At 45.4% G+C, this 27,081-nt stretch overlaps 1 protein-coding gene across 3 annotated transcripts in view; it reads right to left on the bottom strand.

Annotated features, from left to right (window-relative positions):
* Positions 1-27,081, bottom strand: part of SCOC (short coiled-coil protein) — a 221,474-nt gene that overhangs the window by 31,389 nt on the left and 163,004 nt on the right. The window contains exons 1-2 of one of the 3 annotated variants that reach the window (XM_077476935.1): positions 17,234-17,343; positions 13,546-13,662 (exon numbers count right to left, since the gene is read on the bottom strand). The exons of 1 other annotated variant lie outside the window; for it this stretch is intronic. In XM_077476935.1, the coding sequence (XP_077333061.1) occupies positions 13,546-13,552 (7 nt within the window). In that variant the 5' untranslated portion in view covers positions 13,553-13,662; positions 17,234-17,343. Of the gene's footprint in view, positions 1-13,545; positions 13,663-17,233; positions 17,354-27,081 lie in introns of those variants that run through there. One more of the 3 variants, XM_077476936.1, reaches the window with a different exon arrangement.

Below are 27,081 nucleotides of genomic sequence, written 5' to 3'. Positions count from 1 at the left end.
ACCCACGGCCAGGTACGTACACCGCCCCTCATGCCCAGTCACACAGCGGCCCAGTATGGGGAGGAGGGAAAGAGGGATAGGGAGAGAAGAAAGGGAGCGTGAGAGACACCCTAGTTGACCTCCCAGGGGGTGCCCAGCTGCTCCATCCTGCCGAGACAGATGAAGCCATGCTTACCTCTCCTGTCAGGACCGCTGGATGCATTCCACCACAGACCCATCACCCGAGCAGTACCATGGCACACTGTAGCCCGGTCAAATGTGCACCCCGGAGCATATAGCACACCGGCTGCCCCTAGACCAAGGGACATGTCGTGGCGGATCCATTGCATAGCTAGGGTCTGCTCACGCTCGATGGCCAGGCTGGGGAGACTACAAGGATCTATATTATCCAGCCTGTCACCCAGCCCGGCTGCTGTTGATTGTAGATCACAGGATCAAAAAATAAAAATGTAAAAATTCCCAGGACCAATGGTCCCCTCGGGGAGCCAGGTCATTCTACACTAGGCAGGAAAAATAAATAAATAAATAAATAAATAAATAAACTGAGCAGGAAGCAGGGTGAGGGGTTATAGCCAGTGGGACTGCCCCAGGGAAGTGCTATGCAGTTTTGCTGTTTTTACATGTTCTGCCTAGTCCTCTCCAGAAGGTGGCGATATAACCCTAAGGTCAAGATTTAAAGGAGTTGTGTCTGTCAATGAACGAAAGAAATCTTTGAGAAAAAATAAATAAAAAATTTAAAAAAGAAGAAGAGGAAAGCGGTAAGTTTTTCTCAAGAGAAAGAAAAGATGCCCATCACCCAAGGACACTAGTAAAGAAATGGGGCAAACTGGGGCTAGCTGGGAGTGGGAGCGGTTATATAGTGGGATGTCCCTGCAGCTTTTTGTTCCTAGTGTCAAATCACCTGATGTTAGCTGCAAATAACCCAGGGTTGAAGACTAAAAGATCCTGTGTCGTATGACTAAGAAGCATGGATTTAGGAAAACAGTTGCGCCAAAATAGTGCAACAAGATATTGCAGAAATGGCTGCGGCAGCAATCGGATTAAAGGAAGACCATTTATAGGCAAGTGTATGAAGTACCTGCATTTTTTCCCTAATGTAATACACGACAACATACAGAATGTGCACATTAGCGTGATGTGGTTTGCTTGCAAAACAGAATATGCACTGTATTGCCGCAATGCACAGATGTGAGTTCACCCTTAATACCTCAAATATTCTCAAACACTACCCTTAATCCCTTCCGCCCAGCTGCCCTTTAACTAGTCTATTACACCCAGGGGGTGGGAAGGTCTGTCCGATTCCATAAGCACTGCGATTGGCTGTTACAGTGGTCACATGATCAGGAGCCAATCCTGGTGACCCTTGATCATTACTAGGGAGCTTTCTTCGACAGGAAGTGTGCAGTGAATGCATTCTTAGCACAGAAACCTCTGCTACACATGGACACATATGTGCGGCACGTGAGCATTACAAGCCCACCCACTTTCCAGCAGCACGTGTTACGTGGGCATCAAGAGGTTAAGAATCAAAGATGTGCAATGTAGAAGATTACCAACCACAGTTTGATTTCTCTCTCTAGATACAAATCTGAATAAAGTGCTAAGATCATCAAAAATAAGCGCATTCATTCATCTGACAAGACAAACAAGTTCATCCAAAGAATATCGCCTTATACAACTGATTATATATTTATATACATAAATGACCCTTAAAAGCCATTGCAAACTACTCAAAAGTGAATGTAATAACATGGTCATACCTTACAAAAGATAATTGTGTGGTTGCATAAATCTACTGAAAAAGAATGTCATAAAAGCAAACACAGGAAAGCAAAACAAGAAAATCAAGACCTTAAACTAGAAAAAAAAAAAAAAAGAAGAGCGGGAATAAATAAGAGCTATAAAGAACACATGCCGAATTATAAAGTTTCAAAAGAACGACATTTTGGCGACAGGCTGCAATTTCTGACTTCCCTTTCTGAAAATGCTAGTTGCCTGGCTGTCACAATTGGGCTTGCAAAGGAAACATTTTTATTTAACTACTTCAGCCCCAGAAGGATTTATCCCCTTAATGACCAGGCCATTTTTTTGCAAAACTGCACTGCGTTACTTTAACTGAGAATTGCGCGGACATGCGATGTTGTACCTAAACACAATTTAAACACAAATAGAACTTTTTGATATTTGATCACCTCTTTTTTTTGCGCTAGAAAACAAAACAAAAAAAAAAAAACAATTTTAAAAAACACAATTACCTTTCTGCTATAAAACATATTCAATATATGTAAAAAAAAAAAAAAAACGTTTCCGCAAAAGTTATCGTGTCTACATTTAGGGCCTTTTTTTTTTTAAATGATCTTTTACTAGTAATGGCAGCAATCAGTGATTTTTAGGGGGACTGCTGTGGACAAATTGGAGACTAAGTGACACTTTTAGGGGACCAGTGACATACAATACAGCGATCAGTGTTTTAAAAAAAAAAAAAAAAAAAAAAAAAAAAAAGAATAAATGCACTGGATAAAGGACACTGGCAGGGAAGGGGTTATCAGAGGCAATCAAAAGGGTTAACTGTGTTCCCTATGTGTGCTTTCTAAATGTGTGCGGGATGCTGACACTAGACGAAGATAGATCGGTGTTCCCGATAGTAGGAATCACAGATCTCTCTTCCTTTGTGACAGAACAACAGTCTGCCTTGTTTACATAGGCAAACCACCGTTCTATCAGTCACCCAAACGATCGCGGGTGGCCGGGAGCCATCGCAGCCGCTGGACCTACTGACTGTCTCCCACTGTGTCCAGTTACAGCGGGAGTGGGTCTCTGGTGGCACACGCCCCAGACTAGGAAGTGCGAACAATATACAAGTTCATTGTTTCGTGCAGCCGGGCCGCCCTACCACAGTATATGTACTGGGGGTGTTGAATTTAATCGCAACATCGATGCATGGCGATTCGGCCGTCCGCGATTCGGTATCAATGCTGTGACCGTCAATCATTTTGGGGTGACATCTGCGTGCCGCACTGTGCCCTGCCTCTCTGAATGGAGCTGAAAGCAGCCAAAAAGGCACTGTGCTCCGCCTCGCTACACTGAGCCGTGGGCGTTAGCCACGCTCTCATTTCCTGCCTCCTGCTGATGTCATCCCCAGCCGCATCACCGTGTGTTTAGCTGCCCGTTACAGGGAGAGGAGACATGTAGAGCGAGTGTCCCCGATTCCCAATCTCCAGAGACTCCTCCTCCTCAGCTCACTGTCACATAGGTGACCTGCAGCAGCCTAAGCCAGCGTCCCTCAACAGGTTGCTGTGGGCAGTGGGAGACCCGAGTGAGCCAGAAGAATAATGGATGGTCGCGCTTGTCCTCCTCACAGGCCGCAGTGGGAAACCAGTGCACACTGGCACTATCATCAGGCACTTAAGTCAAACACATATCTGATGCACCATTATGTGCACATTTTTCATGAATTATGGTTTATGCAGGTCTTAGTGATTGATTCACATCACAACTTCATGGAGGTAAAAAAATAAATAAAAAAAATGCATCAATGAAGTTGTGATGTGAATCAATCACTAAGACAATAAGACATGCATAAATCATAAGACATGTATAAACAATAAGACATGCATAAACAATATATTGTCATTTGGAGGACGTTATGGGGACATTGTACGCAGTCTCTGACCCTCTCCTGTATCATGTCTGCAAACCCTGACCATCTCCTGGGTGCAATCTGGAGCGCCTCTTTAAAGCGGGAGTCCGCCTTTTATTTTTTATTTTTTAAAAGCCAGCAGCTACAAATACTGTAGCTGCTGACTTTTAAAATAATGACACTTACCCGCCCAGGGCGCCCGCGATGTTGGCACCCGAAGCCGATCTCTCGATCGTCTCTCGGGTGCTGCCGCCGCCATCTTAGGTATGGGAATCAGGAAGTGGAGCCTTGTGGCTTCATTTCCAGGTTCCCTACTGCGCATGCGCGAGTCGTGCTGCACAATAAGGATGGTCCCCGCTGTCTCTGGGATCCGTGTGTTTCCCAGCAGGGGACCATCGGAAAGGGGGTGTAGATTCTGCGGAAAGGGGCGTAGCTTCTTCAGAATCTACGCCGGAAGTGGGTGCAGATACCTGTACTGTACAGGTACCTGCACCCCCCTCCCCCCTGAAAGGTGCCAATTGTGGCGCCAGAGGGGGGGGAAGGGTTCCAATGAGCGGAAGCTCCACTTTAGGGTGGACCTCCGCTTTAAGTCGTCTGCTGTGCTTACACTTTTCTACATGCAGGGAGCATTGTTTCCCCCCCCCCCCCCCCTTTTCTTTTCAATTTTATCTGTTCCTAAAAAAAAAAAAAAAAATTAAATAAACTGTGACTGCTAAGAATTTGCTTTTTACGCATTATCTTTTAAAAAGTCTCAACCTCAACACCTTCACTTCTTTCTTAAAAGAGGAGTACGAGGTTTATTTTTTTTAAAGATTAATACTTACCTAGCTGAATGCAGCATTGGTCCTAAGCTGCATATGTCCCCCACCAGCTGCAACACAAAGAACCGAGCGATCAAACCCCTCCAATCACTCTGTCCCCACAGGTCTCCAAGAAGAGCTAGTGACTGTCAGTAATCATCGACTGCTTTGCCCCCCTCCTCACTCACTGGAGGGCTAGGCTGTGGAGGGGGCAGGAGCAGCTGGCTTAGGCTGGACTGGGTGCCGGCCCAGGCATGTAGGCAGATTCCGACCATATGGTCGTGATCTTGCCCAAGCTTGGACCACCTCTGTGACGTCAGCTGACAGTGGGCATCAGCATTTGGCTCGTTCTGCACTCCAGTGATCCATAGGAGAAGTACAGCCAAATGAGCTTTGGATGTACTCTCCAACCACTTGTTGTCCGGGACAATTATTTACAACACGCATACACACACTAAAATCAGCATTTTTGCAAAAAAATTACTTGGAACCCACAGAAACAAATATTTTTGAAAGCAGAGACCCTGGAGAATAAAATGGTGGCTGTTACAATCTGTTACATGATATTGGTGCAGCCATTTATCAAACACAAATCATAAAAAAATAAACACACACCACGTATCTTCAGACAGCTCAAATGTTTTTTTTTTTAAATTGAAGATAGATCACAACAAAGCAATGGGAGAACCCCTTCATCATGCATGTGCTTGTATGCCTGATTGAGTTCTGCGCAGCTCTGAAACACTATACTTCTTTGCTATAATGCGATCTCTTGAAGTTTTTTTTTTATCTGAAGGTCTGTGGTATTCTGACAAATATGTACACTGTCCTGTGCATGTTCCAGCCTCCAGATTGTTGTTGCTGCAGCATGCATTACTTTTGAGCCTATTCCAGGAACACGTGCGATGGAAAGATTGCAAAAAATGATAGAATACACCAAATATAAAATCTAATAGATGAGGTTGAGTCAAATAAATAGATACCAAACACATCAGACTGAAAATTGCATGCACCTGAGAAATGGCAACAAACCACGGTAAATAAAATGATTCATAGGCAATGATTTAAAACCCTTTAAAGGTTATCAGGTGTAGAGTTAATCGAGAATGATGGCCCTATAATTACTGCTCTCACTCTGCCATTTGCAGGTACCTCGTGTGTGGTGCAATCATTGGTTACATATGCATGCAGGATCTACATGTACATTTGCATGCATAGGGGAACTTTACTTTCTTTTCTTTGTATTTATCACGATCATAAGGGGGCTATAACAAATCCCCTATGGCTATGTGATAGCTTTGGGCAGTTACATACTCTTATGGAGGCAGCAGCTGACCCAAGCACAGATTGCAACAGCCAGGGGAGGGTAAAGGGCCCTTCTCAGTTCTCCCAGAGCACTTTCACACGACAGCCGATTGCCAGCTGTAAAAAATGGCAGTCAACAAGCTGCTAAACATGAGCAAGAAAAAATACGCAAGTAACATATTCTGACCTCACCAGTTACATACTTCAAGGTCAAAGACATATGCTGGCCATAGATGGACCAAAATTAATTTGGTTCAGCAAGGATTGGGTGAATTGAAATCCATCTATGGGCATTCCTCTCAACAGTATTTGATCTGTAGGAACCAATTTGATCAGCAGCTGCAGCGCCGATTTGTGTATTTTGACAGTGGCAGAGATCCTGTTGTCAGAATACAACACAGCGGGGAGGATTCCTCCATCCACTGTGCTTGTGTGGATAGGGGAATCCATTCTCTCCTAAACCTGGTAACTAGGACAGTGTGTTGTCCAAGTCCATTTCACCTTAAAGCAAAAAACTAAAAAAAAAAAAAAAGTTGTGCTGAAGCTTCTTAGGCACCATGTGAGGAGCTCAAAGTGTGCAGTTAAATCAAAAGAAAAACATTTTCAGCACAGGACATGAGCCTGCAAAACTTTCCAAGACTTCATGAAAGGCTCGAGTTCAGCTTTAAAATAAACCAGTTTGCGGTCTAAACTATATATATATATATATATATATATATATATATATATATATATAGCTAGGTCATGCATTCAGGCAATTGTCGCATACCTTGCAAAATGCAGGACACAATTATGCAAATACCACCTGCATTTCCTGGAGAAGGCATCCATCTGCTCATTATTGATTACTATGATAGGCAGCCTCAATGACAAACAGCAAGGTTTGAAAGGTGGGAGGGGAACCCAAGCTTGGCTTCAGAAAAATAAATCCATTTTTCCACAACAGTGCTCAGGGGTGCTCTTCAATTTATGTGATGGCACATGTAATCATCATTAGCTACATAAACTATATTCATAAAAGCAGATAAGTCTTCAATAATTCACAGCTTCAACCATGTGAAGTTAAAGGATTACCATCTATGCAGACTTATGGAATCATGTAACTACAAGAGGGTGGTTCCACAATTTGCACATCTCTCGTGCTGTTTTTGGACAAACATCTCCATTTCTATAGGGATTGGCTCAAGGTGTATATATACACACAAAACATTGATATAAATGCTGTGGTACTTTCCTGACCTTCATTAGACCTGAAAAAGTGGCTTGGGAAGCTACAAAACATCTTCAACACTGAAGCTTGGCAGACATCGAATGCTACACAATACACCGCTTATGGATGCCATGGCTTCAAACCTTGCACACAATCAAAGTTTGATTAGGTTGAATTTGAAAAATCAACCCTGTTTACATATGCATGTACAGGGGTGCTTTTAAATTTTTATTTTATACTTACCTGCTCAGTGGCAGTTTATTTGCACAGAGCAGCCCAGTTCCTCCTCTTCTCAGATCCCTCTGCTGTGCTCCTGGCCCCTCCCTCCTGCCGAGTGCACCCACAGCAAGCAGCTTGCTATGGGGGCACTCAAGCCGAGCTGCAGCTTTGTGTGTCCAACTCAGACACAGAGCTGTGGTTCGGTCCTGTCCCCGTTCTCTCCTAATTGGCTAACTGACAGCAGTGGGATCTAATGGTGCCACGGCTGCGTCTCAGCCAATCAGGAGGGAGACTCCTGGATGGCTGAAATACTCTTAAGCCCCATACACACATCAGATTATCTGCTGAGTTTTTGCTTCAGATTTCCCAAAACCATGTAGTAGAAGGGCCTGCCTGATTGCATACACATTGAAACTCCTAAGGTTTGTCCTCATATTATATGGTTTTGGTAAATCTGAAGCAAAAAAAGTCAGCAGATAATTTGATAGTGTGTATGGGGGTTTAGACATTGCTGGACGGATATGGGGCTCAGGTAATTATTAGGGAGGCTGCTGCACACAGAAGGTGTTTTATCTTAATGCATAGAATGAATTAAGATAAAAATCCTTCCGACTTCACAACCCCTTTAACTCCCCAGTATACTCACCTCCACCCTCCAGTGATGTGGTAGTTACATCCTTCTGCGGTCATCTTCTCACCAGGTGCCGGGTTTTCGGCCTTTTGATTGGTCGGTGGGGGTAGGACAACATATCATAGTAGTCAGTCATTCCAGGACAGACCTGTGTATATTTGGTGGAAAACTGAGCAGGCGGTTATGTTTGTATTACTGCAGAGGAGACATAGCAAGTCTCTTCTTAAAAAAAAAAAAAAAAAAAAAAAAAAAAAAGCTGCATTCTACATACACGTCTACCATCACCCTTCTGATAGAGCACTCAGCATTTTCTGGTTGGGAAAAAACACTTTTCTGTTTGGCAGACTGAGCTGAGCCCAGAACCTGATCTTTGTGATTACTTTGCATATTACTCTTTTTTATTTTTTTTAAACAGAACTTTGCTTCTTTTACACAAATATTGAATATGTAGACTGCTTGTCAGCATTGAGTCTGTATCTACTGACACAACTATTCTCTGATATGAATTTATTCATATTTATCTTTCTCTCCCATCTTCAAGCTTAAAATAGGAAATGCCCTTGTACATTCATACACTGAGACCCAAAGGACATGTACACAGCCTTGCAAAAGTATTCACCCCCTTGGCTTTTTACCTATTTTGTTACATTACAGACTTTAGTTCAACAATAGTCTAAATTGGTGAAGTAAAGTTAGAAAAATAAAAACATAAAACTAATTTTCAGAAAAAAAAAAAAAAAAAAAATGATAATTGGCATGTGCGTATGTATTCACCTCCTTTGTCATGAAGCCAATAAAAAGCTCCGGTGCAACCAATTACCTTCAGAAGTCACAAAATTAGTGAAATGTCCACCTGTGTGCAATCTAAGTGTCACATGATCTGTCATTACACACACACACACACACACACACACACACCTTTTTGAAAGGCCCCAGAGGCTGCAACACCACTAACCAAACACTGCCAAGAAGACCAAGGAACTCTCCAAACGAGTAGGGACAATATTGTTGAGAATTACAAGTCAGGGTTAGGTTATAAAAAAAATTACAAAAAAAATAAAAAATTTAAAATTATCCAAATCTTTGATGATCCCTAGGAGCACCGTCAAATCTATCATAACCAAATGGAAAGAACATGGCACAACAGCAAACCTGCCAAGGGATGGCCACACACCAAAACTCACGGACCGGGCAAGGAGGGCATTAATCAGAGAGGCAGCACAGAGACCTGAGGTAACCCTGGAGGAGCTGCAGAGTTCCACAGCAGAGACTGGAGTATCTGTACATAGGACGACAATAAGCCGTACGCTCCATAGAGTTGGGCTTTATGGCAGAGTGGCCTGAAGAAAACCATTACTTTCAGCAAAAAAAATAAAAATAAAAAAAAAAGGGCACATTTTGAGTGAAAAGGCATGTGGGAGACTCCCAAAATGTACGGAGGAAGGTGCTCTGGTCTGATGAGACAAAAATTTTACTTTTTGGCCAAAGAAAACACTATGTCTGGCACAAACCCAACACATCACCCAAAGACCACCATCCCCACAGTGAAGCATGGTGGTGGCAGCATCATGCTGTGGGGATGTTTGTCAGCAGTCGGGACTGGGAAACTGGTCAGAGTTGAGGGAAAGATGGATGGTGTTAAATACAGGGATATTCTCGAGCAAAACCTGTACCACTCTGTGTGTGATTTGAGGCTAGGACGGAGGTTCACCTTCTAGCAGGACAATGACCCCAAACACACTGCTAAAGCAACACTTGAGCAGTTTAAGGGCAAACATGTAAATGTGTTGGAATGGCCTAGTCAAAGCCTAGACCTCAATCCAATAGATGTATTCATATGGCTAAACAATATGGGGGCAGGATATAAGAGGTTGATTGATGGAGGCTTCACCTCAGCGTTAGTCCCAGAATATACACACCAGACACAGGCTGGGAGGAGCATGACATCCTACGATTGGTAGAACCTCCTACAGATATCTTTACAGGATGAAGTAAAAGCTACCGTCAATCAAGGTAAACTCCACCTACACCATGTTGTTGCACAAAACATAACAAACATTTGCTTTGAAATATAGCTTTGTATGAAGCTTTAAAACACTTTGTTGCCGTTAATGATTTTAATTCTCTATACTGAAAGCCTTTTTTTTTTTTATGTAATGCGACCCCCACAGCATCAAACGTCGCAGACACAAACTATAGAAACTCCTCCCTCAGAACTTTCCCTGAGGATGGCAAAGACTTGGGAGACACAATGTGACCTCTGAACAGAAAATTAACCACTTGACCTCCGGAAGATTTACTCCTGCATGGCCAGGATATTTTTTGCATTACTTTGAAAATTGATCAGTCATGCAACACTGTACAAAACAGAAATTTATGCCTCCCCTCCCCCCCCCCACAAAGAGCTTTTTTTTGGTGGCATGTCATCACCACTGGGATTTTTTTATTTTTAAATTGTCGGTCTTTTATTTATAGCGAAAAAAATAAAAGGATCGAATGTATCCATAAAATTTAGGCCAATATGTATTCTACTACATATTTTTGTTTAAAACTCCCAATAAGCATTTATTGATTGGTTTGCGCAAAAGTTATAGCGTCTACAAACTATGGGATATATATTGGAATTTTTATTAATATTAGTAATAGCATCAGTCAGCGAAATGCAGCGTGACTGCGATATTGCGGCAGACAAGCGGACACTAACCGACACTTTGTGGGAGCCAGTGACACTAATACAGTGCATATTTTTTTTGCACTGTCACTTTACTAATGACACTGGCTGGCAAGGGGTTAAAACATGTGGCTGGCAAGGGGTTAAAACATGTGCCTTACCAGTGTGTGTGTGTTTACCATGTGTGGTGCTTTTAGTAAGGGAAGTGATGGATTTTATTCCCTGCTTTGCAAAAAACACAAAATCCATCACTTCCCCTGTCAGAACATAGCTCTACCTTGTTTACATGGCAGAGCTCCATTCAGTGTCTCAACTCACTGATCAGTAGGTGCCGGCGGACATCTATTGTCTGGAGCCCACTGATCGGCTTGTGCTATGTCAAATCACAGCACAGCCCTGTCAACCCCCCCCCCCCCCCCAGAAATACTGGATTACGTAGAGAGGGACATTCTGACGCCCTAGAACTCAGTTATGCTGTTGGCAAGCAGTTAAATAAAGGGCTCAGATTCTTTTTTATATTAAAATTAAATAAAGTGGCAAAATCTTTGTAAATACAGTGAACTGATAGATAATGGCAATTAAACATATGTTTAGTATTACTTTAAAGCGGGAGTCCACCGGGACTCCGCGTTTTTTTTTTTTTTTTTTTAAAAGCCAGCAGCTACAAATACTGCAGCTGCTGACTTTTAAATAGTGACACTTACCTGTCCAGCGCGCCCGCGATGTCGGCACCCGAAGCCGATCGCTCGCTCGGCTGCCGGGTCCCGCCGCCATCTTGGGTATGGGAATCAGGAAATGGAGCCTTTCGGCTTCATTTCCCGGTTCCCTACTGCGCGAGCCGCGCGGCGCAATCCGGACGGTCCCCGCTGCCTCTGGGAGCTGTGTGTTTCCCAGCAGGCAGCGGGGCACTTGCTGAAGGGGGCGGGCGCTTGCGGAACGGGGGCGTAACCTACGCTCGTTCCGCAGAGAGCTAGCCCGGAAGTGGGTGCAGTTACCTGGATTATCCAGGTAACTGCACCCCCTCCCCCCTGAAAGGTGCCGATTGTGGCGCCGGAGGGGGGGGGGGATTCCGATGAGCGGAGGTCCATTTTAGGGTGGACCTCCGCTTTAAGGTCCTTTCACAAGGACATTCCAATCAGATCCATTTACGTTTTTCAGGTGGACCTGATCAGGAAAATAAAAAATAAAGGGACTCTGCCCTTTTCAGTTTTTCCACACCTATACGTGACGGATGGAAGGTAGCTTTATGTAAACGGATACAAATTGTTTTCACCTGGTTTAGAGCTGCCACGACGAGTCGACGTAATCGATTAGGTCGACTACGAAAATACGTCGACGTGCGTGAAAGGCGTAGATGCGTCACACGTTGCAGGTCAATACACCTCCACCGTGGCTTTCAGCGCGGTGCTTCTCTCCCACACAAGATCACCACTGACTGTCCCCTATCCTCCTCCAGTCCCCATTCGTCATTCTCCGTGCTGCTCCGTGTCTCCCGCTCTCCTCCGTGCATCTGTCCCTCTCTCTTCTCTGTGTCCCCCTTCATGCTGCTTCGTGTCTCCCGCTCTCCTCCGTGCTTCTGTCCCCCTCCATGCTGCTCCGTGTCTCCCGCTCTCCTCCGTGCTTCTGTCCCCCGCTCTCCTCCGTGCTTCTGTCCCCCTCCATGCTGCTTCGTGTCTCCCGCTCTCCTCCGTGCTTCTGTCCCCCTCCATGCTGCTTCGTGTCTCCCGCTCTCCTCCGCGCTTCTGTCCCCCTCCATGCTGCTTCGTGTCTCCCGCTCTCCTCCGTGCTTCTGTCCCCCTCCATGCTGCTCCGTGTCTCCCGCTCTCCTCCGTGCTTCTGTCCCCCTCCATGCTGCTCCGTGTCTCCCGCTCTCCTCCATGCTTCTGTCCCCCTCCATGCTGCTCCGTGTCTCCCGCTCTCCTCCGTGCTTCTGTCCCCCTCCATGCTGCTCCGTGTCTCCCGCTCTCCTCCGTGCTTCTGTCCCCCTCCATGCTGCTCCGTGTCTCCCGCTCTCCTCCATGCTTTTGTCCCCCTCCATGCTGCTCCGTGTCTCCCGCTCTCCTCCGTGCTTCTGTCCCCCTCCATGCTGCTCCGTGTCTCCCGCTCTCCTCCGTGCTTCTGTCCCCCTCCATGCTGCTCCGTGTCTCCCGCTCTCCTCCGTGCTTCTGTCCCCCTCCATGCTGCTGTCTCCCTCTCTCCTCTGTGCTTCTGTCCCCCTCCATGCTGCTCCGTCTCCCTCTGTTCTCCGTGGGTGTCCCCCTCCGTGCAGCCGCCCCCCTTGGTATCTCAGGATGGAGAGCGGAGGTAGGAGCCGGTAAACCTGGCTCCTTCGTTTTCTGAATGGACAGAGTCAGTGACCACCGACTCTGTCCATTCACATAACTGAAACATTGTAACCTCCTGTGATTAGGATGTCTCAGTTAATGAATGGAGAGGAGCCGCTGTCTTCTCTCCATTCATTATAAGTGCAGCAGAGGCTACAGAGAAAGGGACTGGGGAATCTGTGTCCCCAGTCCCTTTCCCTGTCTCAAATGGGAGATGTCAGAGGTCTGTTAAGAAAAACGACTCCTGAACTTGATTTTAGGGCGTTCAGAAAACAGCCCATAAACTCCACTGCTGATAAATGTCCAAAAACATCCATGTATGCATGGACATAGGATAACCTAAAGGGGCGTTTACGGGCTGTTAAAAAAAGAAGCTTCAGTGTGCATGGAACCTTACACCACAATCCAAAAGGGTCCACCATAATACCCTACTACAGGATGCACGCTCCATCTGAAGTGACGCCATCCCCAGTAGTATCCCATCAGAGACATGTGCACAAATATGAAGTGACGCCACGTCAAGTAGAACACCACTGAGATATTTTTGTGTGTGCGCGCGCGCAACAGTGACACCTTCCCTCCAGTACCTCAGGAACAAATATACACTAGCCTGCCCACCTCCAGGGAGCCGACACAGAGCCAACCAAGGAAGAAAAAGGAAATGCTGCCTGTCCACACAAGGCCTGTGCTTGTATGAATAAAATCAGCAGGTACCCACTACAAGATAAGGCTAGGGAGGGCTCACCGCGCATAGTGTGAACGAGTCCTGAATATCTTTTCTCTTGAAAGCAAACCACACCGGCAATAAGAGCAGTCCACAGTATGGGCCTCTTGGTTTTCTGCTCCACAGCTGGAAGAGTTGCTGGAAAGAAGCACAAAAACTTATGCTGGCCATACATTTTACTTTTTTTTTTTTTTAAAACAGTTTTCCTTTAGATTTACCAAAACTATATATGAGGTCAAATCTAAACACTTTCAATTTGTATGCAATCAGGTACACCCTTGCGCTACATAGTTGAAGGTAAATCTAAAGGAAATGGAAGAAAAAAAATAAAAAAAAATAAATTATATATATATATATATATATATATATATATATATATATATATATATATATATATATATATATATATATATATATATATATATATATATATATATATATATTATAATGTAAGGCCAGGTTAACCACTTGTGGACATCCACCATATATTGATTGTGGCAGGGTGGGCGCTCTGCACCAAATCACATACCTGGTACATGATCTGACACTTCTGGGGTGCATGCAGCCGGCAACCCATTTCCCCTGTGATTCTACACAGCAGAAGCCCAGGAGCAGGTACTATGGACGGGATGTCTGCTGACACTCGCCAATTACACAGGGCACAGGCATAACAACAATCTGCCTATGTAAACAAAGCAGATTGCTGACCTGTCAGAAGGGAAGGTATTGATCCTGTGTCTCTGCTGAGCTGGAACTCAGATCTTTGCCTTCCCCTAGTCAAAGCATCTCCTCCACAGTGAGTAAGTACAACCTAGGCACACAGTTAACCTTTTTTTCACCCCTGATGTTAACCCTTATCCAGTCAGTGTCATTAGTATAGTGACATGACATGTTTTCGCACTGATCACTGTCATAGACCATAGTGCCACTGGTCCCCAAAAAGCATCAGTTAGGTGTCCGATTTGTCTGCTGCAATATTGCAGTCTCACTACAAGTTGCTGATTGCCACCATTACTTGTAAAAAAAAAAAAAAAAGTATATCATAGTTTGTAGATGCTATAACTTTTGTGCAAACCAATCAATATACGCTTGTTGGGATATTACCAAAAATATGTAACACAATACATATTGGTTTAATTAATGAAGAAATTTGATTTTTTTTTTTTTATTGGATGTGTTTTATAGCAGAAAGTAAAAAAATATCTGTCCACCCCCCCCCCCCCCCCCCAAAAAGCATTGTTTTTTTTTTGTTTATGTAGCACAAAAAATAAAAATTGCAGAGGTGATCAATACCAGTAAAAGAAAGCTCTATTTGTGGGAAAAAGGGACACGCGTATTTGGGTACAGTCACAGGACCGCGCAACGGTCAGTTAAAGTAACGCAGTGCCGTATCGCAAAAATGGTCTGGCCAGGAAGGTAAGACCTTGCAGAGCACAAGTGGTTAAAGTGATACTAAAGTCTTGTTTTTTTTTTTTTTTTCCCCTTTAAAAATAACAAACAGATTATACTTACCTGCTCTATGAAATGGTTTTGCACAGAGCAGCCCAGATCCTCCTTGGCTCTCCTGACCCCTAATAGAACCCCGGAGAGCAAAAACCACCATACAAAGATCCTCATACTCCCCGTCCCTATCCGAAAAGAAAATGTTTTGGCTGTATGTACACTTTAGGCTGGGTTCACACATATGCAAATTGGATGCAGATTTTTTCCACATCCAATTCACGACAGGAGAGTGTGAACCGGTTCTGACTGGAGCTGGTTCACACATCTGGGGCAGCCACAGTCAGGATTGAAAAAGGGTCCGGTGCGTCCTTGGGTCCGGTTCAAGTGCAAATTCAGGCTAAAATTCTGACATGAATCGGTGTACAGGGACGCAACAGACGCCAAGCACGAACCTGTGGCCACACATGTGTGAACCCGGCCTAAAGGCACGTTGTGCTGAAATAATATGGAGACTAACAAATCGGATCTCTCCTGAAAATGCAGATTAACTGGCTTTGATCTGTGGCATTAACCTGCAACAAATATGCAGATCAGCTGTTTTCACATCAGCTTGACCAAACTCACTGCAAGTTCGCTCTGGGTGAATACAGTTGATTTATTAAAACTGGAGAACGCAAAATCTGGTGCAGCTGTGCATGGTAGCCAATCGGCTTCTAACGTTAGCTTGTCCAATCAAACTTTGATAAAAAAAAAAAAAAAAAAAAAAAGTGGATCGGATCCTATGCAGAGCTGCACCAGATTTTGCACTCTCCATATTTAGTAAATAAACCCCAATGACTCAAAGGACTGAAGACACACAGTTAAGCAACTAACTAGAATTTTAGAAGGGGGATCAGCATGGTTACTTACATATTGCTTATCCCTTTTAATAGCAATAAAGTTGTGAAATTATTTTTTTTTAAGTGCCCCCGTTCCCAAGTGCAAATGAGAACACGCATATAGGTCCTGCACACAAATGCAAAAGAAGAAGATGGAACCACAAGTGAGGTATCGTCATGAACGGCAAAGAGAGCAATCATTTTAGTACCAGACCTCCTGTGCAACTCTAAACAGGTAACTTGTAAAGACCTTTAAAGCGTTGCCCATGGAGATTTTTTTTTTGGTACTGGAATTTAGTGCCGTTCCACGTAAGAAAGCAAGCAATTTTAAAAGCATGACATGTTTGGGATCTATTTACATTTTACCAAATAATTAGGTATAATATTGTGTTTTTTTTGTGCACATTTCAATAGTGGGCAGAACCCAACAATCTACCACAGAACACAAAGAAACACACTTGTAGCCTTAGATCACGTGGTCCTTCAGCATCGATTCTCATTGCTGACCACACTGATTTCACCCTGGAAGGGTTCCTCTTCATACGTCACATGACGTGTGTAGAGTTTACCATAATACACTAGTTCAAACGAGTGCGATGCGAGAACCCTGCAAATCCAGTGCGGGTTCCCACATCGCACAGTGGTTCACACTGAGATCTGCGAACCGCTGTGGGTGTCCATGTACAGATAACGACACCCCCAGATCAGTTTGCCCCCATGCGAACCCATCCCAGCGCACACCTTTTTGGTGAGAATGAAATGCGGTTTCAGCCACATGGTTTGAATGGCTGAAATCACATTGTACAGACATTACATGCGATCTGCATAGCAATGGGGTGTAAATCACATGCGATGTCTGGCATCGCACTAGCGTGATCCAGTCCTTAAGGGTTGTTCACATGGGCAAAAAAAAAAAAAAGATGCATTTAGATACGAATTACGTAAACGCATCACTCTATCAATGAGCCCATACACACAGCCTGCGTCGCCGTCTACATACATAAAAGTGTGCTGCGTTTAGCTGGCCATAAAGAAAGTAGGAGACGGCTGTGGATCTTACGCGCGTAGATCTGACATTACGCACAAACGCAAGTACCTTAGGTACGTACTTTACATGGGATCAATTAAGAATCTTGATTGTAAGCTCATCAGTTTTGTGAATGAACCAGAACAGCGTCCCGTGTACACTAGGCCTAACTGTTCTTAATACCTAAAGGACAGAAATTATTCTGATCCCCCCAAATCCTACAGAGACACACCAGAGACACAAATCCTACAGAGACATGGTCAGTGCTCTAATGACAGCTAAATGAAAAACACACAACACACCCTCCAGTAACAATGGCTGAATACAGCGCAGTGCTGACAATTGTGCTCTATGGCCTCACCTCACCGGACAGTGGATGCTCAGCTCCGTCTATCACTGTATACAGTACTCTATATACCAACACCTCCTGGACCCTCCTCTGCGACAGCACGAAAGCTAGCCCTACGTACCTCCCAGCGTCATGACGTGCACCGATTCCGTTCATCAATAGCTCTGGCACAGCGGACATTTTATCGAAGACCAGTCTGTGTATTTCTAAATGCAAGTCCACCGGAGAATATACCAACAGTAACACAGTTTTTTTTTCCTACCTTAGTCACCTCACAGATAAGGGAACATACAAACGGAAGACCCAGTCCAGTTTATACTCAGCCTGTCGCAGCTAAGCCTGGAACTGACTAGAGAAGCCAAGCCTCGATCTGGAGGTATTAGCCAAGCCTCAGTCTAGATAAAACCAAGCCTCGTTCCTGATTCCACTGCACATGCTTATATTATTCCAAACAAGGAGTCACCATAGCTCCTTACTGCTCCTGATTTCGAGGGACTATACCTGATTTGGAACAATGTCCCTCTTTCCTCTTCATTTGTCCCTCATTTTGATCTGATCCATATAGTTGTATATAAGATGCACTATTTATCTTTCAAAGAGTGTTTCCCAGTGCTAAGTCTTTCATCCCAATTCTAAATTGCTGCATTTGTACACGTTAAAATCCAATATAAAGGCATAGTAGTGGTAAAAAAAAAACCCTTGTGGATTTAATTAACCTTTTTGGGGGGGTTAAAAATGGAGCCTCCACTTTTCGGAACCCTCCCCCCATCCTGTGTCCCATTTGACACCTTTCAGGGGGGAGGGGGGTGCAGATACCTGTATAATACAGGTAGTTACACCCACTTCCGGGCATAGACACCTCCCCCCCTCCGCCGCTCTCTGCTGGGAAACACATGGGTCCCAGAGAGAGCAAGGACCACCTGGATTGTGCAGCATATATAAAATGCACTTTTTATATTTTAAATAGTGTTTCCCAGTGCTAAACCTTTCATTCAATTTCTAAATTGTTGCATTTGTACATTTCAAAAGCCTGTATAAAGGAATAGCAGTGGTATATAAAAAAAAAAAAAGCACTTGTGGGTTTACATCAATCAATTTTTTTGTATAATTCTCCTTTAAGGGGGCGTGACAGGGGATATGTCCTATGCCGACATACTTTTGCTAATAGGTTTCCCTCTTTCCATCTCAGTAAGATGGGAGGTATGTATTATAACACTTGAGGAGTGCAGTGGCTACTGATCAAAAGTTTTAGAAACACCCCCGATTTTCCATTTCTTATTGAAATTTAGACAGTTCGAGGCCAGTGAGTAACCTGAAACACTACAAAGGTAAGCAGTAAACTGCCAGAGGTAAAAAAAAAAAATTAGGTTAAAGCGTAACTTTATCTATACCAACTTGATAAAAAATAATGTTCTTTAACCGCTTAAGGACCGCCTCCTGCACATATACGTCGGCAGAATGGCACGGCTGGGCACAATCATGTACCTGTACGTGGCTCTTTAAGTGCCTAGCCGTGGGTCGCAAGCTGGTCCTGAGCTCCGTGACCGTGGCCGCGGGACCAGCACGTGTCCCACGATAGGGTCACAGAGCTGAAGAACGAGAAGAGGTCTGGGTAAACAAGCCTCTCCCCGTGCTTCCTACTGTGGCTGTCACCGATCGTCTGTTCCCTGTTTTAGGGAAAGGCGATCAGTGATGTCACATGCCAGGTCACGCCCCCCTACAATAAAAAAAACACACAACGTCACACATAATCCCTCCTCGTCCCCTAGTGGTTAACTCCTTCACTGCCAGTGTCATTTACACAGGAATCAGTGCATTTAAATAGCACTGATTGCTGTATAAATGACAATGGTCCCAAAAAAAATATTATAAAAATAAAATTCGCTGATTGCCGCCATTACTAGTAAAAAAAAATATTAATAAAAATGCTGACTGAGAGCCCCCAGGGACCATCCACGTGAGAGCACTGTGACTAGACCCTGCCCCCTCTTTCTCCTTGACCCCCCTCTCCCTGACCCCCTCCTCTCACTCACTCACCCTGAACCCCCTATCTCCTTGACCCCTCCTCTCTCTCTCTCTGACCCCTCCTCTCTCTCTCCGTCCCTGAGCCCCCTCTCTCCCTGACCCCCTCCTCTTTCTCTCTCCCTGACCCCCTCCTCTCTCTCTCTCCCTGACCCCTCCTCTCTCTCCCTGACCCCCCTCTCCCAGACCCCCTTTTCTCTCTCTCTCACCCTGACCCCTTCCTCTCTCTGTCCCTGACCCTCTCCCCTCTCTCTCCCTTATCCTCTTCTCACTCTCTCACTGACTCCCTCTCTATCTGCCCCTTCTCTCTCCCTGCTCTCTCTCTCCACCCCCTCTCTCGCCCTGCTCTCTCCCCCCTATCTCTCTTTCCACCCCTCTCTCTCCCTGCTCTCTCCATGTGCTCTCTCTGCCCCCTCTCCTCTCTTTCTCAGCCCCCTCTCTCTCCCTGCTCTCTCTCTCCCTACACACTCTCTCCCTGCCCCCTCTCTCTCCCTGCTCTCTCTCTCTCTCTGTCCTCTCCCTCTTTCTCTTGCTCTCCCTGCCCTCTCTCTCTCTTGCTCTTCCTGCCCTCTCTCTCCTCCCCTCTCTTGCTCTCCCTTCCTTCTCTCTCTCCTCCCCCTCTCTTGCTCTCCCTGCCCTCTCTCTTGCTCTCCCTGCCCTCTCTCCACTCGCTCTCTTCTCCCCCTCTCTCGCTCTCCCTGCCCTCTCTCTGCTCTCTCTCTCCTCCCCCTCTCTTGCTCTCCCTGCCCTCTCTCTGCTCTCTCTCTCTCCTCCCCCTCTCTTGCTCTCCCTACCCTCTCTCCGCTCTCTCTCTTCTCCCCCTCTCTTGCTCTCCCTGCCCTCTCTCTCTTGCTCTCCCTGTCCTCTCTCTCTCCTCCCCCTCTCTTGCTCTCCCTGCCATCTCTCTCTCTTGCTCTCCCTGCTCTCTCTCTCCTCTCCCTCTCTTGCTCTCCCTGCCTGCTCTCTTTCTTGCTCTCCCTGCCCTCTCTTGCTCTCCCTGCCCTCTCTCTCTTTCTCTCCCTGCCCTCTCTCTCTCTCGCTCTCCCTGCTCTCTCAATCTCTGTCCTCTTTCTCCATTTAACACTGGCAGAGGTGCTTTCAATGAAGGTGCTTACAATTAGAAAAAAAAAAAAGCTAAAAAAAAAAATGCAGCCATCTCATCTAAGTATTGAAAGTGTTGATAAGCTGTAAATTGCATTCCTCTCCATTTACAGCGGATTCTGTGAGACGGCCAGTGGGTGGACCCTGGGAAATGTTGGTGGTCAGGCCCGGGGGGTGCAAGTCCTAAAGATATGTAAGGAGCCCCAAAATTTCTGATGGCTGCCCTGGTAAAGGATAGGATGGTTTAATTCCACATTAAGGCTGTGAGCAGATCGGCCTCTTCAAACTTAGCAGTGCCTAAAATGGGGGTGCAACAGATCATGTGCAGAGCAGGGTGGGACAGTATATTACTGGGTTATAAACAGTATAGACCAGTGATGGCGAACCTTGGCACCCCAGACGTTTTGGAACTATATTTCCCACGATGCTCATGCACTCTGCAGTATAGTTGAGCATCATAGGAAATGTAGTTCTAAAACATCTGGGGTGCCAAAGTTTGCCATCACTGGTATAGACACTTATTTGTAATGTTTTACATAGCTACACCTGTAAAAGTGGCCAGTCTGAAGTGATCTAGCAGAACTTAATTTTCTGACTAAAGTTCCACTTTAACAAAAGCTGAAATTATGTACAATTATAGAAAAGGGCCTTTTTCAGGGAAGAAGTAATTTGTTAACAGCTCACAATTTTTCTGCCAATGTAAGTAAATTAAGCCTTGAAAGTTTATGCTAACAACTACTACAGATGTTCAAACTTTTGTTGATTACTTACAAGCTGTCTGTCTGTATTAAAGCAGTGTTGAAACAGACAGTGTTACTACACCCTCTTAAGCAATATTTGGACAGCATTGTACTGCAGAAAGTATTAGATTGAACTCAAAATGGCAGGAAATTAAGCAATTAAAAAGGAAGGCAGAAAGACCATTATAACCCTTAAAGGTGTAGGTCTTTCTTTTGGAGAAATTACAAAGATATTCAAGGTCAATACATTTATACTACACCATTAAAAGGCACTTAAAGCGGGAGTCCACCGGGACTCCGCGTTTTTTTTTTTTTAAAAAGCCAGCAGCTACAAATACTGCAGCTGCTGACTTTTAAAATAGTGACACTTACCTGTCCAGCGCGCCCGCTATGTCGGCACCCGAAGCCGATCGCTAGGTCGTCTGTCGGGTCCTGCCGCTGCCATCTTGGGTATGGGAATCAGGAAATGGAGCCTTTCGGCTTCATTTCCCGGTTCCCTACTGCGCATGCGCGAATCGCGCTGCGCAATAAGGACGCTCCCCGCTGCCTCTGGGAGCTGTGTGTTTCCCAGCAGGCAGCGGGGCACTTGCGGGAAGGGGCGGGCACTTGCGGAAAGGGGCGTAAGAGAGCTGTCCCGGAAGTGGGTGCAGTTACCTGGATTATCCAGGTAACTGCACCCCCCTCCCCCCTGAAAGGTGCCGATTGTGGCACCGGAGGGGGGGAGGGTTCCGATGAGCGGAAGGTCCACTTTAGGGTGGACCTCCGCTTTAACACCGGAGGAAACTTTTGACAGGAGGAGGTCTGGCAGACCTAACAGCTTCAAGCACAGCTTAACACTGATAGAAGTAAGGAAGTCTCAACTGTAATGAAAATACTTTGAGCTGGTCTAGTGGCTGTAAGAAAGCCATTATTAAGATGGTAAAATAAGAAAAAGAGGCTTGCCTGGGCCATGAAGCACAACCAGTGGCCTACTGAAGACTGGAAGAAGGTCTTATGGACCAAATAAAAATTGGAGTTCTTGGGTTCATCACACATGGTTTTTGTATATCCTCGAGTAGGTGAAAGGATAGTTTCTTGATGTGTGACACTAACTGTCAAACATGGAGGAGGAAGCGTGATGGTCTGGGACTCTTTTGCTGGATCCAGAGTCAGTGACTGGCACACTGAACCAAAACTACTATAATATTATTTTGCAACACCAAGTAACACCCTCTGGAATACACCTAGTTGGTCACCTAGTTGGTCAGGGGTTCATCCTACAGCAAGATAATGACCCAAAACATACCTCCAGGCTGTGTCAGAACTACTGTAGATGGTAAACTTCAAATCATGAAATCACTAGCATAGTCCCCAGACTTAAACCCCATCAAGCTGGTTTGGAATGAACTTGATAGCAGTGCTGCCAACCCTCAGTGCCTTTTTTTCTGACAAAACATGAACAATTTACTGACAGAGCAAATTTTTTACTCATAACCTGAAAAATTACAGAACTCCTATTAAAAATTAAGACAGTCAATATTTAAACAGCATAAAAACTATATTGGTGGCACTGATGGGCACTGAAAGGCAGCACTGATTGTCATCACTGATGGGCACTGTTGGGGCTGAAATGATAATCAGTGCCCTAAATATCTGTACAGGTTTTACCTGTGAGGAACAAACTGCTCTACTCACACTATATCAATAACCAGCATTTTCTTGTTTACATGTGATCAGCTGTGATTGGACACTGATTACATGGGTAAAGAGCCCCGTCTTTGGCTCTTTACCGAGATAGGGGATGCCCCAATCGCCGCGCTGCGCTCCCCCGTGGGTGCACAAGTGTGGCGAGAGTGAGATGACGTCATATGACATCGTCCCAGAACAAGAGAGCACCCCACTTACTGTCATTTGTCTATAATCCGTCCGGGAGGTGGTTAAACAGAACCACCCCCTGTCGACCTAACTCAGAATGAACATAGCAGATGCTTGGGTGAGTACACATGGTCATTACCTTGATGCTTAGCTTCATGGTGCCGTAATTTTAACCTGATATATCTAGTTTGACAGGTAGCCCCGCCTGTCAAACTTGCCCATTGAAGTCTATGGGACTGCACTGCGGGCACAAGCCAAATTATTGGCTTGTGGTTGTGACACAATACTTCATTGCAAAATTCCCATTCGGCTGGGGAAAAAAAACATATTAAGGAGCCAGCAGTATTGCCTCTTGAATGCCTGTAAACTGCTTCTGCAAAACAATCCACCATGGATCACTTTATAAAGGGGTGGTAGGGACTGCAGCATTTGTGAAAGAAACCTTTGTGGTGAAAGGCTCACTTTAAACCACAAAGGGCTTGTTCCTCTTAGCCCTTGTACACACGGTCAGACATTCCGACAACAAAATCCGTCTGATTTTGTCTGAAACTGGAGTTGCATACACACGGTCAGACACAGTTGTCGAAAAGTCCGATCGTTCGTAACGTGATGACGTTTTTTAGTTACGACGGGACTACGTTCAGGCTAGTAGCCAACAGCTTTGGTCTAGGAATTTGATCTGAACATGCGTGGTACTTTGTCCAATTGGAATTCTCTACAAACGATCGGACAAAGTCTTATTGGATCCTGTTTTTTCGGAAAATTTTATATCCAGCTCTCAAACTTTGTTGGTCGGACATTCCGACGGAAAAAAGTCTGATGAAGCCCACACACGGTCGGATTATCTGACAACACGGTCCGATCGGACATTTTCCGTCGGAATGTCCAACCGCGTGTACACGGGCTTATACACACCATGTATTTTGTGGACATATAGCTTGGTCTGAGACTGCATCCCAGAGATGGTCAACTGATGAGGTTTTGAGGGCCTCAACTGCACTAAACGTTGTGCATATTATATAGCGCTAGACATACTACAGCAGATGGTCAGAGACTGCATGTATGCTACAGGAGATGGTCAGAAACTGCAAGCACACTACAGAAGTGTAGAAACATAAGGAGATGCCACCTTATAAGTGTATAAGTGTAGCTATTTGAAACCATAAACCTATCAGAAGAAATACATGCTCTCACTGCATTTTAAAAGAGATAGACGTATATATCCCATGTCCTATTTAAAACGGAGGTCCACCCTAAATTGGACCTTCCGCTCATCGGAACCCTCCCCCCTCCGGCGCCACAATTGGCACCTTTCAGGGGGGAGGGGGGTGCAGATACCTGTACAGTACAGGTATCTGCACCCACTTCCGGGATAGCTCTCTGCGGAAAGGGGCGTAGATTACGCCCCTTTCCGCAAGTGCCCCGCTGCCTGCTGGGAAACACACAGATCCCAGAGGCCGCGGGTACCGTCCTTATTGCGCAGCGTGACTCGCGCATGCGCAGTAGGGAACCGGGAAATCAAGCCGAAAGGCTCCATTTCCTGATTCCCATACCCAAGATGGCGGCGGCAGCACCCGAGAGACGATCTAGAGATCGGCTTCGGGTGCCGACATCGTGGGCGCGCTGGACAGGTAAGTGTCACTATTTTAAAAGTCAGCAGCTGCAGTATTTGTAGCTGCTGGCTTTTAAAAAAAAAAAAAAAAAAAACGCGGAGTCCCGGCGGACTCCCGCTTTAAAGTCCTCCTTGGAGTGACCGAGATGTGCAGAGTTCGGGAGACATGTATTGGATGCAGAGCTGAGCTGGGAAACTGGTGATGTGAGCATGCCGCCGGTCTCACCTCAGGCTCCCTCAGTTCTGTTTCCTTCCCAGCAGAACGGAAGCCAAGAGGTGGAGTACTAGAAGGAGGTGGAGCAGGTAGGAGGGAGTTACCTCCTTCTCCTCTGCTGGGGCCTGTGCTTGCATGTGATTGTTTGCTAGGATGCCAGTCCTAGCAATCAATCATTTTGACAGCAGAATCAAGCCAGAGCCAGTGGTGTGTGGGACTAGTTGTAAGTGGGGAAAGAGCCAACATCTGTAAATTTACAAACAGTTTACTCCTGTTCACGGATGGGAGGCATCAGGGTGTTTTTTTACAACTGTCTGTAAATTTACAGATTGGCAACACTGCTGGACAGAAGGGTGAAAGAAAAGCAATCTACAAGTGCAACACATACAGTATGTGGGAACTTTTGCAACAGTGTTGGGAAGAACTTTCGGAACAATATTTGATTCGCATTGTAGAAAGAATGCCTGGAGCGGGTGGCTGATGCGTGGCTACTTTGATGAGTCAAATATTTAGATTACATTTTGTTAAAGAAAACAATTCCATGATTTCTTTGTCCAGTAGTTTACAGTATTTGTTCAGTACTTAATTTTCAGCGTACATTGAGACATTAAACTGCAAAAATTGAAAAACAAACAACTAGAAAATCTATGTAATGTACATAGATGCCAGCTGTCCTGGATTTGACAGGATAGTCCTATATCTAGGTACTCTGTCCCAATGATGCTAATCAGACCACAGTATCAGCCTTAATTCAATTACTGAGCATAGGCACTCAAAAAGGGTATTAAAAGTATAACTAAAGGCAAAAACTTTTTACAGTTTTGGATAGAGTGGAAATGTATAAGAACGAGGCATATGTAGCACTCTCTAGTCTGTGTGCTAGATTTAATATAGGTTTTGCAGTGTAGGTACATTTATTAAGTTGAGGGCTAAGCCTGAGCAGGGAATCTGGGTCAGACCCAGTGACTCATGGCTGGATGACTCATCCTGATAGCTGTTCTGGTGCTTCCTCATGTTTCTGGGACATTGGAGAATGTTTTAGCGCTAGTGGATGGAGGTTAGGAGGAGCTGCCTGGAATATTTTTGAGGCATTTGACAATCTCCAGTAGTGGGCTGGAGATACAGTGCTAAGGAGGCTGTCGGTGGTTTTCAGAGGTGCTCCCAAGTCTGTGGGGGGGGGGGGTGACCTTGGGCCAGGACTGGGGTGCTGGAAGGATCCTGCCTAAACACACACAGAGGAGACCCTTCCTGGAGGCACAGAGGCACGTGGTGTCAGAGAGAGGACAGCGTGTGTAGATCAGAAATGCTGGGAGCCAACAAGGAGGGAGTCTGCCACATATAGCCAGTTTCCCTGAAGATAGCGGTGTGCTTAAGTCTTCATCCTTGCCTGGGAGATCTCCTGGGAGTCAGCCGGGTGGGCTGGTGAGGATTCAGTTTGGAGGACTGGCGTGAAGATGTTAGGGGCCAGTGAAAGGGGCAGCTGCAGCCAGGTGGGTTGGCAGTGCCTGAAGAGGTGGTGCTGGGATCAGTAGCCACAGGAGGAGATGTGCAAGCTGTTTCACTGACATTGTGCTACACAACAAGAGGCTGTGAGTCTTTGCCTGTAAAGGGCCACTGCTAGATCTGACTGAGAGCCTGTCAGATCAATTTACAGTGATTCAGCTGGAGACTGCAGGCTAGTGAAGTGCAGCAGGAGTGACAAGGAGACTGTATATAGACTGCACGTAGGAAGATATCCCTGAAGTTGTTGCCAGAGTTTTGCTGAAGTCAAGTGGGCATCCCATAACCTCCCATCCCTATCCAAGTGCAGGAGTGGGGGATCCGTGTTCATCTGCGGCTCCTAAGGGGATAGGCTACATTTATAACCCTCCCTTACAGCCCGTTCACACCTGAACGTTTTGTAGCCCTACGCCTGAAGCTACAAAACGCTGGAGGGGAGAAAATCCATTATTCTCAATGGAGATGGTTCACATCTCCACTCCATGTCGCCTGAAGCCCTACGCCTGAAGCTCAAACAAGTTCCGGACCCTTTTTTGTCGCGCGAATTGGGCTGATTTGGGCGTTTTCATTCCCATAGAAACTAATGGAAACGCTCGATTCGAGCGTTTAGCGCGACAACGAGCGTTTCTACGGGCGTTTTGACGCTGTATCTGCTCAAGAAAAAATAAGCAGATGAAAAATATTTTTCCTATTGGCTGAAAAAAAAAACGCCGAAGTTAAAAAACGCTCGTTGTCGCGCGTTGTAGTGTAACAAAACGCTCGTTGTTGCACGTTGTAGTATGACAAAACGCTCGTTGTCGCGCATTGTAGTGTGACA

Source organism: Lithobates pipiens, unplaced genomic scaffold (genome assembly GCF_037356315.1).
Source record: "Lithobates pipiens isolate NorthernLeopardFrog02 unplaced genomic scaffold, aLitPip1_a1.2 Scaffold_13, whole genome shotgun sequence".
In the NCBI taxonomy this organism is placed as follows: domain Eukaryota; kingdom Metazoa; phylum Chordata; class Amphibia; order Anura; family Ranidae; genus Lithobates; species Lithobates pipiens.
Note: the sequence above shows the minus strand (reverse complement) of the source record. Positions and strands in the feature narration are given on the sequence as shown.